A 14,388-nucleotide genomic window follows, 5' to 3' on the forward strand; every position below is an offset into this window, starting at 1 on the left:
CCCATCTCTCTACCGCTCACTATAACATACCGTATATATCTGCATACTTACAAGCCCCTTGTGTGTGTGTCTGTGTGGGTGTTTCAGTGCCTGTACGCACATATGTGTGTAAAAAATATACACTCTGATAGGAAAAATGATTTTCCCAAGGGTGTTATTAAAGTACATTTCTTTCTTTTTCTTTCTTCTGAATACATACAGTTCACGTGAGGCTCATTGTCTTATCATGGGTTCTGTTGGGTTCTGTTGGGTTTCGCCGCGACAAACCTATTTGGGATAGGATACGATGGTGGCACGTGAACACGCAGCGACACCTCTCTCTCCTGCTAGAGTGGTTCTTGCCCATTTAACAATCAAGCAAGAAATAGTAAAGCACAATATTGATCCAAACAATGTAAGTTGTATGTTGTATTATTTTACACAAATACACAAATAGATATGAGAGAAAGCGTTGAGCAGTTCAGGTGGTGATCCAATCCAAAGCACACATAGAAGGTCCAATTGCTGATGAGGTACTAGAAAAATACCTGTGAAAGGGGAGAAAGCAGAGTGAGGTATTATGCCTTAACGCTTCCATGCGGTGAGGAAGACAGAGAGAGAGGCAGACACAACGGAAGAGCACAACACAGCAGTCACAGAGTCAAAACAATCACAGAACTTTGTAATGATAAGGACAGCGTGCAGACACTTTATCAGTGTTAACACTGGTTGTTCTGGACATTACTCTGCACTGACGGATTGTTCCGCCAGCAGCTGGGACTGTGTCACATCCCAAAGCTGATCTGGTGACATGAGTCACAACTATGTTGCTGTTGTTGTGTTATGATGGTGCACAAAGGACAGTGGTGGCAACAAAAACTGTGTTGGAGGAGAATGTGTTTGTGACTTTTTTGCTAAAAGCAGGAATGCAGGAATGTTTTGGATTACTTGCACTCAACTCATGTTTGTGTGTGTTTGCGTGTGCGCGCATGTGTCAGTGTGTGTTTCGCAGTGAGTGACCTATCATGCTGCTTTCTCATTGGGAGATGGGACACTGTGAGAAGCAGAATGTGATTTTGATTCCATCTGAATGAGACTGATCCTAAGGGTCTTCACTGTAGCACGCACGCACACACACACACACACACACACACACACACACACACACACACACACACACACACACACACACACACACACACACACACACAAATGCACACACACATTTTTTTGTATGTGTGTGAATAGGAAGCAAAAGCAGTTTATCTTTTTCCTGTCCTGCAGTTTGTACGTGTCGGTGTACCCACAGAATTTTATTTTTACATTTCAATTATTACATTTTTTTTCTGAATGTCGTTTTCCCAGTAAAAGTGGAAAAAATCGAATCAAACTGGATCTCCTTACTTCTGCCTTTTTGACACTTGAATACATGGCATTGGCAGATGGAGTGACCAATACAGCATCAGCAACAAGGTGAGGATCCTGAGTTGTTTTGTCATGCAGATACGGAGAGCTTGATAAATTTGGAAAGCCCCAAATAGAATAAAAGAAAACCAGAGGGAGGGAGATGAATGTATGACAAATCTGTACTGACACACGTTTGCAAAAAAAAAGGGAGAAAAGGGGGATCTGGAAAAGATGATAGACAAATAAATACCGAGAGGAGACCTGTGTGCATCTAAAGAATGTTATATGTAGAACAAGAGAGCAACCACACTTTCATGGTCTATGGGAAGATTCTTAACCATTTTGAGGTAAATATGCCACAAGTGATAACTTTAAGAAAATCAAATTAGCTGAGTCTTAATAACATGATTCCTGTCCTCCATCCTTAAAGCACTGCTGGTGTCAAGCTCAGTGAGTAACCCTCCCAGCATGATTAGGGAGTGACACGACCAGCCATCAGCTGCTGCTCGAGAATCAGCTGGATGTAAGTCAGCCAACTGCTGCTTCATTTCCCCCGGGGAGGGAGAAGTCCAGGGATGGTGTGATGTAAAAAAGTCATAACAGCGCTGAGTCACTTAACATGTCAACACAAAGGCTGCTGATGCAGCTCAGAAAGAGTGAGTGTCTGTGAGGGTTTGGTGCTTTTGCATGTAATGAATGAGGTTTGTGTATTCTTTACTCTAAGCTATGAGGTTTGGGAGAGAAACATTGAAACACACTGGAATAACTCTTGTCTCATGTCTCATGTCTCCTGTCTTGTGTTCTCCCAGTTTGTATAAATGTGATATTTATCTTAGGTTGTCTGTCTCCCTGCTTGTTCAAAGCATGCCTGCCTTCTTGGCTCTCACTTTGCTAGCACTAAACCTCGGGGCAAGTTGTTTAGTTGTACTATGGGAGTACCACACATACTAGTACATTTATACACACGGTGGCCTGATTGATTTTTCCTTGCCTGACGAGGTAAGATATGTCCCAAAGTGTTTGGTTTTGCTTTTGCTTGGAGGGCAGAAATGTCATTTGTTCTGTCACACCTGGGAATGAATGAAAAGCTGAGCAAAGGGAGGGATGGAAGGAAAATGGGGAATGGCAACAGATGGGAAAATTGAAATGTTTTTGAGGGTGAGGAGTTGTAGAAAGATGGCATAACCCAAAGGGGAGGGCTTATTTCAAAGAAAGGGATGGTTGTTAGGTGACGAAAACTTAAAAGAAAATACACAGACAGTCCTTGATTATATTTTTTTCCACACATCATTCTGATATTATTTGTCCTCATTTGTCTGTATTTCCTCCAGAGACTGGTGCCAAGCTACAGAGAGGAGCCAGCAGGATGGGGAGACATTCAGGTCAAAGCAGAGTGGAGAGTGTGTTTCAGGAGACACCTCAAATTTGTTTTTATTTATTTGAAAGCCTTTTTGTTTCTGTTGACATAATATTTGTATCAGCCATTCATGTAGAAGCTAGTTGATCACAGTGTCATGGTTTCACAACTTTGATTTTGTAATTGTGTGCAGATCTTTTGCATGCCACACACAAAGGCATTCACCAGGGAGTCAAAGGCTCATGCAATATCAGTCGTTATTTTATTAATATAACTTTGATTTACAACATATGTTATATAAAGGGTCATTACAAGAAGAGCAGGTTGAGATCAATGCTTTATTATGGAGAGACACAACAATCCACCATTAGCAATAAGTTGGTAACAATGATGAGGAAAAACATCTAAAACCAGCAGAAATCTCTTGCAGATCCAAGACTTAAAGTGAACAGCCTTCTCATTTAACTGGAAGTTAAGCCATAGTTGTGAACATGATAAGACAAAGGGAACTCTACAGAGGAGATACAATTCAACGGTTAAACTCTGACTGAAATATTTTTTGGCTTTTCTGATGAGGTGGGAAATATTAGCTGCTTTGTTCCAAACCTTTCACTGCGTGCACCTGAACTGTGTAGGTGACCTTTTGGTTTGAAGAGGAACCCAGAATATTTAATTAACAATGGCAAACCAATCCTGTTGGCATGACATGAGATCTGAATAATGAAAAGGAGTAAAGTGCATTGTGCATAAATGTGCAGCATCTCATTTAATGGGGAGACATACTAATTGTATTTTGGTAAATGTAGTCAAATGCCTCTGTTGAAACATCCTCTGTTTTTGCACCAGGTATAGCTACAGTAGATATGGCTTTTAAAGGGAATAGATGCTGTGACGTAATGCTTTAAATCTGTGATACACAGTTATCACTACTCAAAAGACTGAATGCAGCCCAGTTGTGCCTTGGATTCACATTTGCACTCACTAAACAGCACACATTTACTCCACAGTGATATCAGGACACACGCAAACACACACACGCACGCACGCGCGCACGCACACACACACACTGGCATTTGCATCATATTCATTTAGTATATGTCTTCCATCTGAGTTTTATTCATGTTTGCACATTAAAGCGCACCATAATTATGTTACATTAATACTTTAAAGCTTGTGCTGTAGGCTGAAAGCAGATATGGTGCAGGTGTAAATGAGTTCAGTGATGCACTCCGCAAGGTGACTGGGTGGCTGTGTATTTCATCATTTCACATAAATATCAGAAAATGTATTCTGAGCTTCAGTCGGTTTGCTGGGTCTGACTTTATGACTCACACTAGTCGTGTAAAAAGAATAGGTCGGCTGGAAAAACCTTCTCATTTCCATTTAATTGATGAATTTCTCACTGGCTGTATGACCGCTTGGCTTACACACTGTTACTTTCACACACTGAATGAGAGTTATGCACATAATGAACTGTGTGATATGAATCCTCTATACTGTACTTGACTTTGGTGAATACAAGAATTGGTGCCTAACCATGTTTCCAACTGTTCAAACAGTTACGACAGACAACAGTGTATATTTAACAACACGTTTCTTCATGTTTTTGCTGTCTTCGACCCAAAATGACTTTTCCTGAAGTGACCCCAACATTAGAAAAAAGTAACACTGCCTTTCTTCATATTTCCATGGAGACTGCACAGAGAGCACAAAGATTGTCAGTCACAGTCACAGAGTCAGTCAAACACACACACTCACACATGCACGCACGCACGTATACACACACACACACACACACACACACACACACACACACACACACACACACAGGACTGTGTGTATAGCAGGTGTACACAGGTCAGCTTCTAGTCTCTGGGATGGAGTGAGGGGAATGATTTTAACGCTACATTGTCACTAAAAGTCTGTGAGGTAAATCTGTCCTAAAGGTGATACAGTATATGAAATATTTTAGAATGTGAATTTTTAATAGAAAGATTAAAATGTAACAGTTGTATTTTAATGAAAAGAGCAAGTGATTACACAGCTTCAATAAGCTGGTTCTTTTTTGCATAATGATGATAGAATAATGAACTGAGTAAGACTTAATTATTACATTTGCATATTTTTGCCACCTGTGAATATAATTGTAGATGAGCTGAATGATGTTGAAACATTTGACTACCTGGAGGCTGGGACTTTATGTACTCCTCATCCTCTGGTTTTCCTCAGGTGTAAAATGTCATTGCTCTCTGACATTTTTAATCCTACATCAAATTTTTTCATTCTTGTCTCATCTCCCAGAACATTACTCACTTGTTGGGCATCCATCGTTCTTCCACTCCAGTTTGTTTTCCATATTTAATGAATCTTGAACAATAGGCATTGCATATATGTTGAAGGCAGCATCTTAAAGCAGTTTCTACATTGAATCAAAGTGATTCCTGAGTCATTCTGGGAATAAATGATGACATTTGTTTTGCATTTTTATCCTACAGGCCACCTTGAAACGATTGTAGTCGGTATAGTTGTGACTTTCTCCTCAGTGCCGCTATGCTCCTTAACCCCAGTCCTGTTCATACATGGTTCGAGAGGATTAGCATCATGGTGATCTTGCTTAACTGTGTGACACTTGGCATGTACCAACCCTGTGAGAACATCGACTGTACCTCGGACCGCTGCCAGATACTGCAGGTAAGATGGACCCCTGTGTATGTTTGTTTATGTGAGCTATGAATGTCAGCGATCAATTAATCATCAGCCGTTGTCAATATTTTACCAGTTATAGGTTTTGGTTTCTGAGATAATTTCAGACACACATGGTGTTGTTAGGACTGCTAGAACAGTCAGGGTTAAAAGTGAAGGTAAATAAAGGCAGGTGTCGCAACAATGTCAAAGGAAAGTTGTCACACTGTTACGCTGTGAACATTAAAGCTTTATGTTGTACCACATTATGAACAAACACCTGTTTGCCGTTAAGAATGGCTCACAGCCAAATATCTCTGCAGAAAGTATGACACGTGACAAAAAATGCTGCCAATCAGTGCGGTGAAGGGCAGGGTATTCATACTGCTGACATTGTGTAGGATGTAATGAAGAGCTGATGTGGCTAAATACATTAAAACCACACTGGAGAGAAGAAGGATGAGGTAAAAGGGAAGCTGGCTATTGTAGACAACAACTGACTACTTGGGAACAAATGAAAGCATGACTTCATAATGGATGACTGAGAGATGGACACCAGTGTGTCTTATTATACACCAGCGCAAAATGTAGATCCAGCTGTGCCCCTAAGATAACCCTACCAAAAGAGATCACACCACAGAGTCAGACTGAGTGCTTGGCTAAATAGCATATGCTGGAACTGACATCTCAGCGTGTGTGTGTTTCTGTGTCTTTGCCCATGTCAACACAGTGATCAAAAGAAGGAACAAAGTGTTCAGATATTTGACTTAAACTCAACTCGCCTGTCTCCTCGTCACCATCCCTCAAACTGATTCATACAGGAGCTGTAGCTAAAATATTTCCTAGAAAGTTTATATTTTCTCCTGCTCTCTGAACTGGAAGCTGGGATTTAGTTTTCTTTAATATGCTCTTGTAGAGCCACCTGTGATTTTGTCACATCGTGACGCGAATGCGCTACTGGAGAGGAACACATCTGTACAGTCTAGTGGAATTGTAGAGTTTCACTCACAGGATTGAATTCTTCTTCTGCTAAAATGTATTGTCTCATTCAGTGTGTATTGATGAGTTCTTTCAACCTGTGTTTTGATTCACCACTGTCCTGCGTACATATCTAATGCAGGTCCCATGCAGTGCATTTAATTCATAATTGAATGCATAATGAATAACAAGGCAGCTCATTTTCAAGAAGACTGATCTTCTTGGTGTTTTGAATGATGGGTTAATTTCATTGCCTTTATTGCCTGTAGATTGATCTATTTGCAGGTCATCATTGAACAAATGAGTAATAGGTCGATTGACATCTTAGACTTTGTTATAGCAGATGCTTTACTGTATTTTGGTTACTTGTCTGTAATTTGCCATCTGGCTGCAGACTCAGTGCGTCCCTCTGGTATTTTAATTGCTTTTCAATGAAGGAATGGCAGGATAAATTGCAGGTATGACAAGGACAGACTAATTCTGCCTCACGTGCTTCATGTTGGTTGAATCTTTATCGACTTTGAAAATCGTTGTGCATTAATTCGTATTGAGCTGTGGCTGGTTTGTGGCTTATGCTGTTACACAATTTTACTGCCATATCTCACTTGCCCACATCACATCATGGTGGATTATCATATCAAATGAAACCCCTCGGACCAAACTGTAATTGGTTTATTTATCTCACTGGATTTTCTCTACTTGCTGTGGAGATTTCAAGCAGAAATTCAGTGCTATTTTAAAACTGTGACACATCTTCCTGCTTCACTAACTCTTCTTCCTCTTACTTCTTCTTCCAATACTCCTCCCCATGTTCCTATTTCCCCATCCTACACACTCCCTGCATCTCCTCCATTCTTTTCCTCTCTAACGAGCATATTTTCTCCCTAGGTAGTCTGATGGGTTATGTTCTGATGGTTGATAATGGTAACAGGAGTGATTTTGCTGACAGAGCTTAGATTGTTAGGGTGGTCCTATCATGCTCCTCTGGCCCTCTGTATATATTATATTAGTATCCCGAAGCACACTTCCTGAGAAGCAAGAGACAGCTTAATAGGGAACTGGTTACCTTAGTTTAGTTTAGATTATCTTTGCACAGTAACAAGAGACAAATGACAGAGCTCTATTCAATCTGATAAAATACAAAAATGTTTCATCAATAGACTTCATTGTTTGTTTTGCTGCCATTAAACACTTTTCCTAATTGAAAGTTTTTTTGTGATATGTTAAGTGAATTAAATTAATCTTTAAGCGCTTTGAAATGTCTTTTAATGTGATTTAGTGCTTTACAAATAAAATCCGATTGATTGATTATAAATTAGTAGGTGAACAAATCAGGGTGGTAGCTCCTTCTTCAAGTTTCCAGTGTCTGTGCAATGCAAACTTTAGGAATGTTTTTTTCAAAATTACAGACACCTCTCCTTCACCCCTCATGATCCCCTCATCAACTGTTTACGTGACCTTTTAGTGACCTTTTGGAACTGAGGAGCTATGAATAAAGCAGTGCCCGATGCTTTTTTTTTTGCAAATGGAAGATAGGTTAGTAGAAGTAAGCTGGTTCTAGACAGTTGTTTCTTGATACATCCTAGAACCTCAAACCTCAATATGAAACTATCTGCAGGAGTCGTCACCAGTGTAATTGTATCTATTCAATGCTAACTGTAATGAAACAACAACGCCAAAATCTTCTCACCAACCAAATTTATCACAATCACAGCAAGGCTTTAGTCCTACTTGGATGAGACAAAGAACAGCAAATACCAATTATATGTCAATAATTCTTGGGTTTTAATGTTTTTTAATGCTTGAGTAGATCTAGTTTAAGGTAACATGCTCACAAGAGAAGCAGCAACTGGTGTTGAAAGTTGTACAGATGTCATGTCCAGCTGATTCTGCTTTGCATAGTCATCTCAAGCGAACTGGAGTTGGATGAGACCGAACTTGTGTCATCAAAGCGTCTCTTGTTCAACTTTTATAGTTGAGCTTCAAACATTCAGGAAATACAGATAGACTTTTTTAGTTCATATGAATTTTTGTCTTACTTATCAGAGATAGTGAAATGGATATTTGTCCTCATGTTGCCTTTGGATCCAGGCACTGATAACACTCTTCATCCGGTCATTACACATGTATAATAAGACACACATTCATATTTCGTTTGACATAGTCCACCGTCACAATCTTGATGACCTACTTACTACGTTTGCAACTCCTGCCAAATAAGAGATGCATTGACAGCATGTGAAGCAGCTTCTGCACCAGCTCCTATTGCAAATCATGAAAGAGCCCATCACAAGACCTCAACCTCTTTACAAACCGTGTTGATGATAGAAACTGATAGGCTGACTGAAGAGGAAGCAGTGACAAATAACGATGATGAATTCATTCCCCTTTCACTCTGAGCAGAACGCGACAGGGATCCGACTGGTGCAGCCAATGTCGGATTACATGTGAAGCGCGCAGACTGCATTATTTATCAAAACACCATTTAAACAGCATGTGAGACGTCTTCTCATCTTTCCCATTGCAAGCTTCCAGCTTTGTATGCTGTATGTGTGTGAGTGAATGTTTCCAGTGTGTTTCAAGGCACAAACACACACACCCCCACATACACGCACACACACGCACACACACACACACACACACACACACACACACACACACACACACACACACACACACACACACACACACACACAACACGCACAAAACTGTTCTTGCACAAGCGCCAAAAAAGGTGTCAGAGTCTCGTGCACTCACATGCATGCGTGTATTCATACAACCACAAGTTCTAAATTTGACTAGCTTTTTTTCCCTCTGAATTTTGGGATATCTTTACTCTAATACGTACATAAAACAATCTTAAAGACAGGCGAAAACGTGTAAAAAAAAAAAAAGGAATAGATTGGTGTTTGTGTCTTTTTTCCACTCACGTCGTTTCTGCCTGCAATCTCCTGTCTCTGTCTGTGCAACATGATGAGTAAATCCCAAATCATCCTAACACCATTTCTCTTATTCACTGTGGTCCAAAGCCACAAACACCATCCACTGTTGTTCCACACTGCTGAGTAAAAAATCTGAACTATGTTACCCCTGGCATAACCCTCATATCTTGAAATGTGCCGCATATCAGTTTGTTTGACTGCTCTGGGTTGTTGTTGAGGCTCTAGTTTGCTATTTGACTTGTCCAGAAACCCTTAAAATGTAATAACCTTGGAGAAAATACTTTCCTTGTTGCAGCACGTAAGTTTATTTTTGCCATCTGATTTGAGAAGAGCACAAGCCTTCCTTTCTGGGCATCCTCCTATACTTCAGAAAAGCAGAGCAAAATTTATCTGGAAAGTTCGCTAAAGATCATTAATAATATTTCGTCCTTGGTATTCATATTATATTTGAGACTAATAGCTTACAAAATAAATTGTTGGGTTGCCCTTAAACCAACATCCTTGCATTTTCACATAGAAGATTATCAAAGCAGATGTGCAAGCATACTTGACTACAATAATTTGGTTGCAAAACTGTTATCTGGTTTGGGTTTATGTTCTGTGCTTTTGTGCTCATCTGGGGATGGAAAGATGGAACAAACAGCAAGATTTGCCATCACCTTAAATCCAAATTATCACCAACGACTTGCCAACATACATCCATTCAGCTTCATTGCATTTTTAATTTTCAGGCTATGAAATTATAGTTTCTAGTGGTAGCAGCTTAAGCTGTATGTAGTAAGAAAATGAAACACAGTAGCAAACAGTCTTATAGCCTAGGGCAGAACACAAGGGAAGAGGTTTGTTCTGAAAATACAAAAGGAGCTCTGCATTATATTATATAAGAACGCAAGCAGGACATGGCTGAAATATGAACTCATTTGTTTCCATTTTTTACTGTCACTGGAGCTTCTCTTTTCTATTGTGATGTTGACATGGATCTCCCACACTTTGTTGTTCCTGTTCTTTCTTTACATTTTTTGTGATCCAAGAAATGTAAAAAAGAGACATGCTTGTATTGTGTTTCTAAAGCAAAATTCCTCTTTCTTCTTCATTTTGCAGGCATTTGATGCATTCATCTACATCTTCTTCGCTTTGGAGATGGTGGTAAAGATGGTGGCTCTCGGGATTTTTGGTCGCCGTTGTTACCTGGGAGACACCTGGAACAGGCTGGACTTCTTCATTGTCATGGCGGGGTAAGCACCTATAACTTCTTGCAACATGTGTGCTAAACAAAGTTCAATCAATGTAAGTTCTCCAGCAGTATAAATCATGTCAAAGAATTCCTATTGAACACATAAAAAACAGGAATGCCATTGAATGCAATCTCATCTTATTTGTTGAATCAGTTGCTTCCAACAAGTAAAGCTACATCAGACAGACCCCAGAGATTCCAATATGACACCCCAATGAAGAACATTCTTTATTAAGTCTTTGTTTACATGAGACAAACAAAGCATTCTTTTTTTGAACTACCTGGAAATGCTACTCTACACACAACAAATCACACCCATTTTTACAGATGTGGTGTTGGAAGTGGAACACCAATGATGCACCCCCATTTGACTGTCGTAATGTTTATACAAGATGTTGAGACACAATACAGGAGTAGTAGCCTTTGCTTGAACAGGCTTTTCAAAATGGGTTAAAACAGGAGCAAACTATTGGTCAGGACTCCAGTGGAGAATCATGAGCACCAATGAGCGTGGCTGTCGATGGAAAATGGGAAGAAATTGTCACATGAATGGATGGGAATATAATTCAAAGATCATAGTTCTGGACCGTTGGACGGTGGGAATTGTGACTTCTACAGTACTTGTCAAATGTGTTAGGCAGCAGGATGTTCCTGACCCTGGACAATGATAGGGTTAGCTGACGTGGGAGTGGAGCCGGCCGGTGGCTGGTTGGCCAGAGGGCAGCTGACCTAGGATCAGTGCTGGTAGAAATGAAGACCGATGCTGCTGTGGCAGATTGTCCGCGACCTGGGCTTTTGTACAGAAGAAGCAGCAGAATTAAGATCTGGTGAATAAGATGAAGGATGGCTTTCTTAATTCATTGTATTAAAAGCGTATTTGTTATTTTGTTAATCAAATCTTTAATTAAATGGGGAAAATTCACTCTGAAATTAAGAAAACTCAATTTACAGTGTGTAAAACACAATATAATCAATCATTTACATTTAGACAGCAAGTATAGCAGTAGTATGTATGATTATTTGTCCAAACTTCAGGGATCAAGCAGGGACTATATTAGTAAACCCATGCAGAGTTGCTGCATCCATATCAAATACAACAAAGCTTAATGATTCTAATAAGATTCAGTTAACATTTTAATTGTGTCATGGCACAGGTTGCAGTTGTCCCCCCTGTCGTCTGTATCCTGATTTCACTCCCACTCGATCCACTCATTCCTGTCACCTGTGTTGCTGCAGCCATCTGCTTCCCATCTCCAATGAGGCTCCACCCTACTTATGCTCTGCTCTGACCCCAGTTCAGGTCCAGATTGTCAATTCTTCATCCTACTCTTTAGGTTTCTCAGACAACCATTATTAAAACTATGAATGTGGACTCTTCCCCTGGTGTACTGCATTTAGTTCCTAACCACACCCATAAGGAACTTTTTACAAGCAGAGAAAACATTTTACCCAAAAGCCAGTTTTTATATATGATAGAAGGAATAATTCCCAGGAGTGAAGACAGTAACTGCTAACTTTTTTGAGTGTTATAAATTAGGAGACAAAAGTAAAGAATGGCTTTGTAAAAAAGAATACACTGCCGATTGAGTAAAGCTGTAATATCTGGTAGACTGCCACAGACTCCACAGGCTAAGAGAAGAATTGGCTTGGCACAATAAACTATTTTTGGGAAAGGATACAAACATGCTGTAATTTTACAGATCTATACACTTTAATATTCATGGGAATACTTGTGATCCTTGCGGTAGATGGCATAAAAATGTTGTTTTTTGTATTGGACAAGCAGATATGTTTATTGGAAGTAAAAGGATGCCAGAAGAAAGGAAAGGAAAGACGGGAAGAAGGGAGTAATGGAGCAAGGAAGGAAACCTGGCAAACAGATACACATGCTGAAACATCCATAATACCTGCCCACAGGAAAATAAGTATCCATTGTTTAATTGTGTGCGATGTTGCATCAGTTTGGCTCCTTGGTGTCCTTGATACACACTGTTACCACTAGACACAAGCACACTCTATGGAGTATGTGCATACAGCAATAGCAAAGAGACCTGCTCAAACACCTGTGCTGAGGGAAGTTAAATGAGAGGCTCAGAAAAGTGTGTGTGTTAGAGAAGTAGAGAGAGAGAGAGAGAGAGAGAGAGAGAGAGAGAGAGAGAGAGAGAGCGAGAGAGAGAGAGAGAGAGAGAGAGAGAGAGAGAGTGGAGTGGGGTAACAGAGGGTAGAAAGGTAGAGCAGCAGACTTACCAGGGTGATTGTAAGATCATTCGTCTTCATTTGCAGATCCCCAGTGGATGCTCACAGATTGTGTGTGTGTGCGTGTGTGTGTGTGCGTGCATGCGTGCTTGTGTGTGCGTGCATGTGTGCGTGCGTGTGTGTGCGTGCATGCGTGCGTGGGTGTGTGTGCGTGCGTGCGTGTGCGTGTGTGTATGTGTCTGTGCATGCGTGTGTGTGTGTGTGTGTGTGTGTGTGTGTGTGTGTGTGTAAAATCCTTTTAACATTGCTTAATCCATCCATGTGTACCTGTGTGTGTATGAATTTTTGGACAGTCACTGTCTTTATTTTCCTCTGGGCAGCGTCCATTAGATTAGCGTTTAGGCTAATTGCACAGGGCATTGCCCAAGTTGCCAGCCAAATCCCAGCTGACAGCCTGCCTTGAGCTCCATTTCTTTTTCCCGTGGGCACCACCTACTTCTCTCACCCTCTTCCCTCCCTCCCTCAAACTATTTCTTTGTTTTTTCAAATGCATGACTGAACACCCTCCCTTGTCCTCCACCCTTCACACCCCAAACGCACCAGGCATTCATCCACACAGGCTCTAAAGGGGGTTTCATGCTTTTGCAATGTAACCCAGCCACAAAAAAAGTAGCTCCTTGAGTTTTATTTTGTGTGTTTTTATTTTGGCCTAACCCAGAGAGTCTCCTTGTTGTTTATCCAGTAAGACTCTGGATGCAAGGACAAAGCGTGACTCTTTTCACAAGACCCCTGTGCTACCATACAACTTAGTGCAGTGATATAAAAATTAAAACAACAACAATAATAATAATATGGGTTTGAAATATTAGATCAGGTGAAATAAAATATGAGACTCTCTAACCCTAAGTCAAAATGACTTTTTATTCAGATTAACCTTGGTTCAATCAGGGAACTGCACACCATTTAAACACCTGGTGCATTTATTTCAGGTACACACAGTACTGGTACACGTGAAGCAATGACCTGATTCAGTTTTTTGCACGTACCCTCTTTCCCTTTAGTAGCAATTCATAATTAAACAGGACAAAACAAGTGCAGTGCAGCTGTAGTTCAGGAATTTAATTACCTTCCTCTCAGTTGAGAATGTTTCGTTTCTTTTTGCAACGGTCAAATGCAAGAATGTTGTGTTTTTGTGTAAGTAATGAAGAAAAAACGACTTTCTTGAAGCTCAACTTCAATGGTAACTTTGATGACAACACGTTGTTAATTCGACAGTTAAATCACTGCAAACGTTTCATTTCTGGATTCAGTCCTTGCCTTTAAATGTTAAAGGTTCCTATGAACCTTTCTCTGAAACAGCTCTACTCTTGGTTACCTTTAAGTTCTGAATCTTGATGTAAACACACACACACACACACACACACACACACACACACACACACACACACACACACACACACGCACACACACACGCACACACACATAAAAGCATGAATGAGATGAAGGCATCATGAGCAGAAAAGCAACGTGAAAAATAGAAAACAATCATAAAAAGGGAGCTTCCGGCAGTCCACTAATTACCCTTCTAAACACAGCGGCCTGATTGATATGTA

General features: G+C 40.3%; 1 protein-coding gene across 1 annotated transcript in view; it reads left to right on the forward strand.

Annotated features, from left to right (window-relative positions):
• Nucleotides 1-14,388, forward strand: part of LOC137609164 (voltage-dependent T-type calcium channel subunit alpha-1I-like) — a 109,133-nt gene that overhangs the window by 29,492 nt on the left and 65,253 nt on the right. Inside the window, exons 2-3 of the mRNA XM_068335985.1 lie at nt 5,323-5,434; nt 10,447-10,580. Coding sequence (XP_068192086.1) covers nt 5,323-5,434; nt 10,447-10,580 — 246 coding nt within the window. The remainder of the gene's footprint in view (nt 1-5,322; nt 5,435-10,446; nt 10,581-14,388) is intronic.

Source organism: Antennarius striatus, chromosome 16 (assembly GCF_040054535.1).
Source record: "Antennarius striatus isolate MH-2024 chromosome 16, ASM4005453v1, whole genome shotgun sequence".
In the NCBI taxonomy this organism is placed as follows: Eukaryota; Metazoa; Chordata; class Actinopteri; order Lophiiformes; family Antennariidae; genus Antennarius; species Antennarius striatus.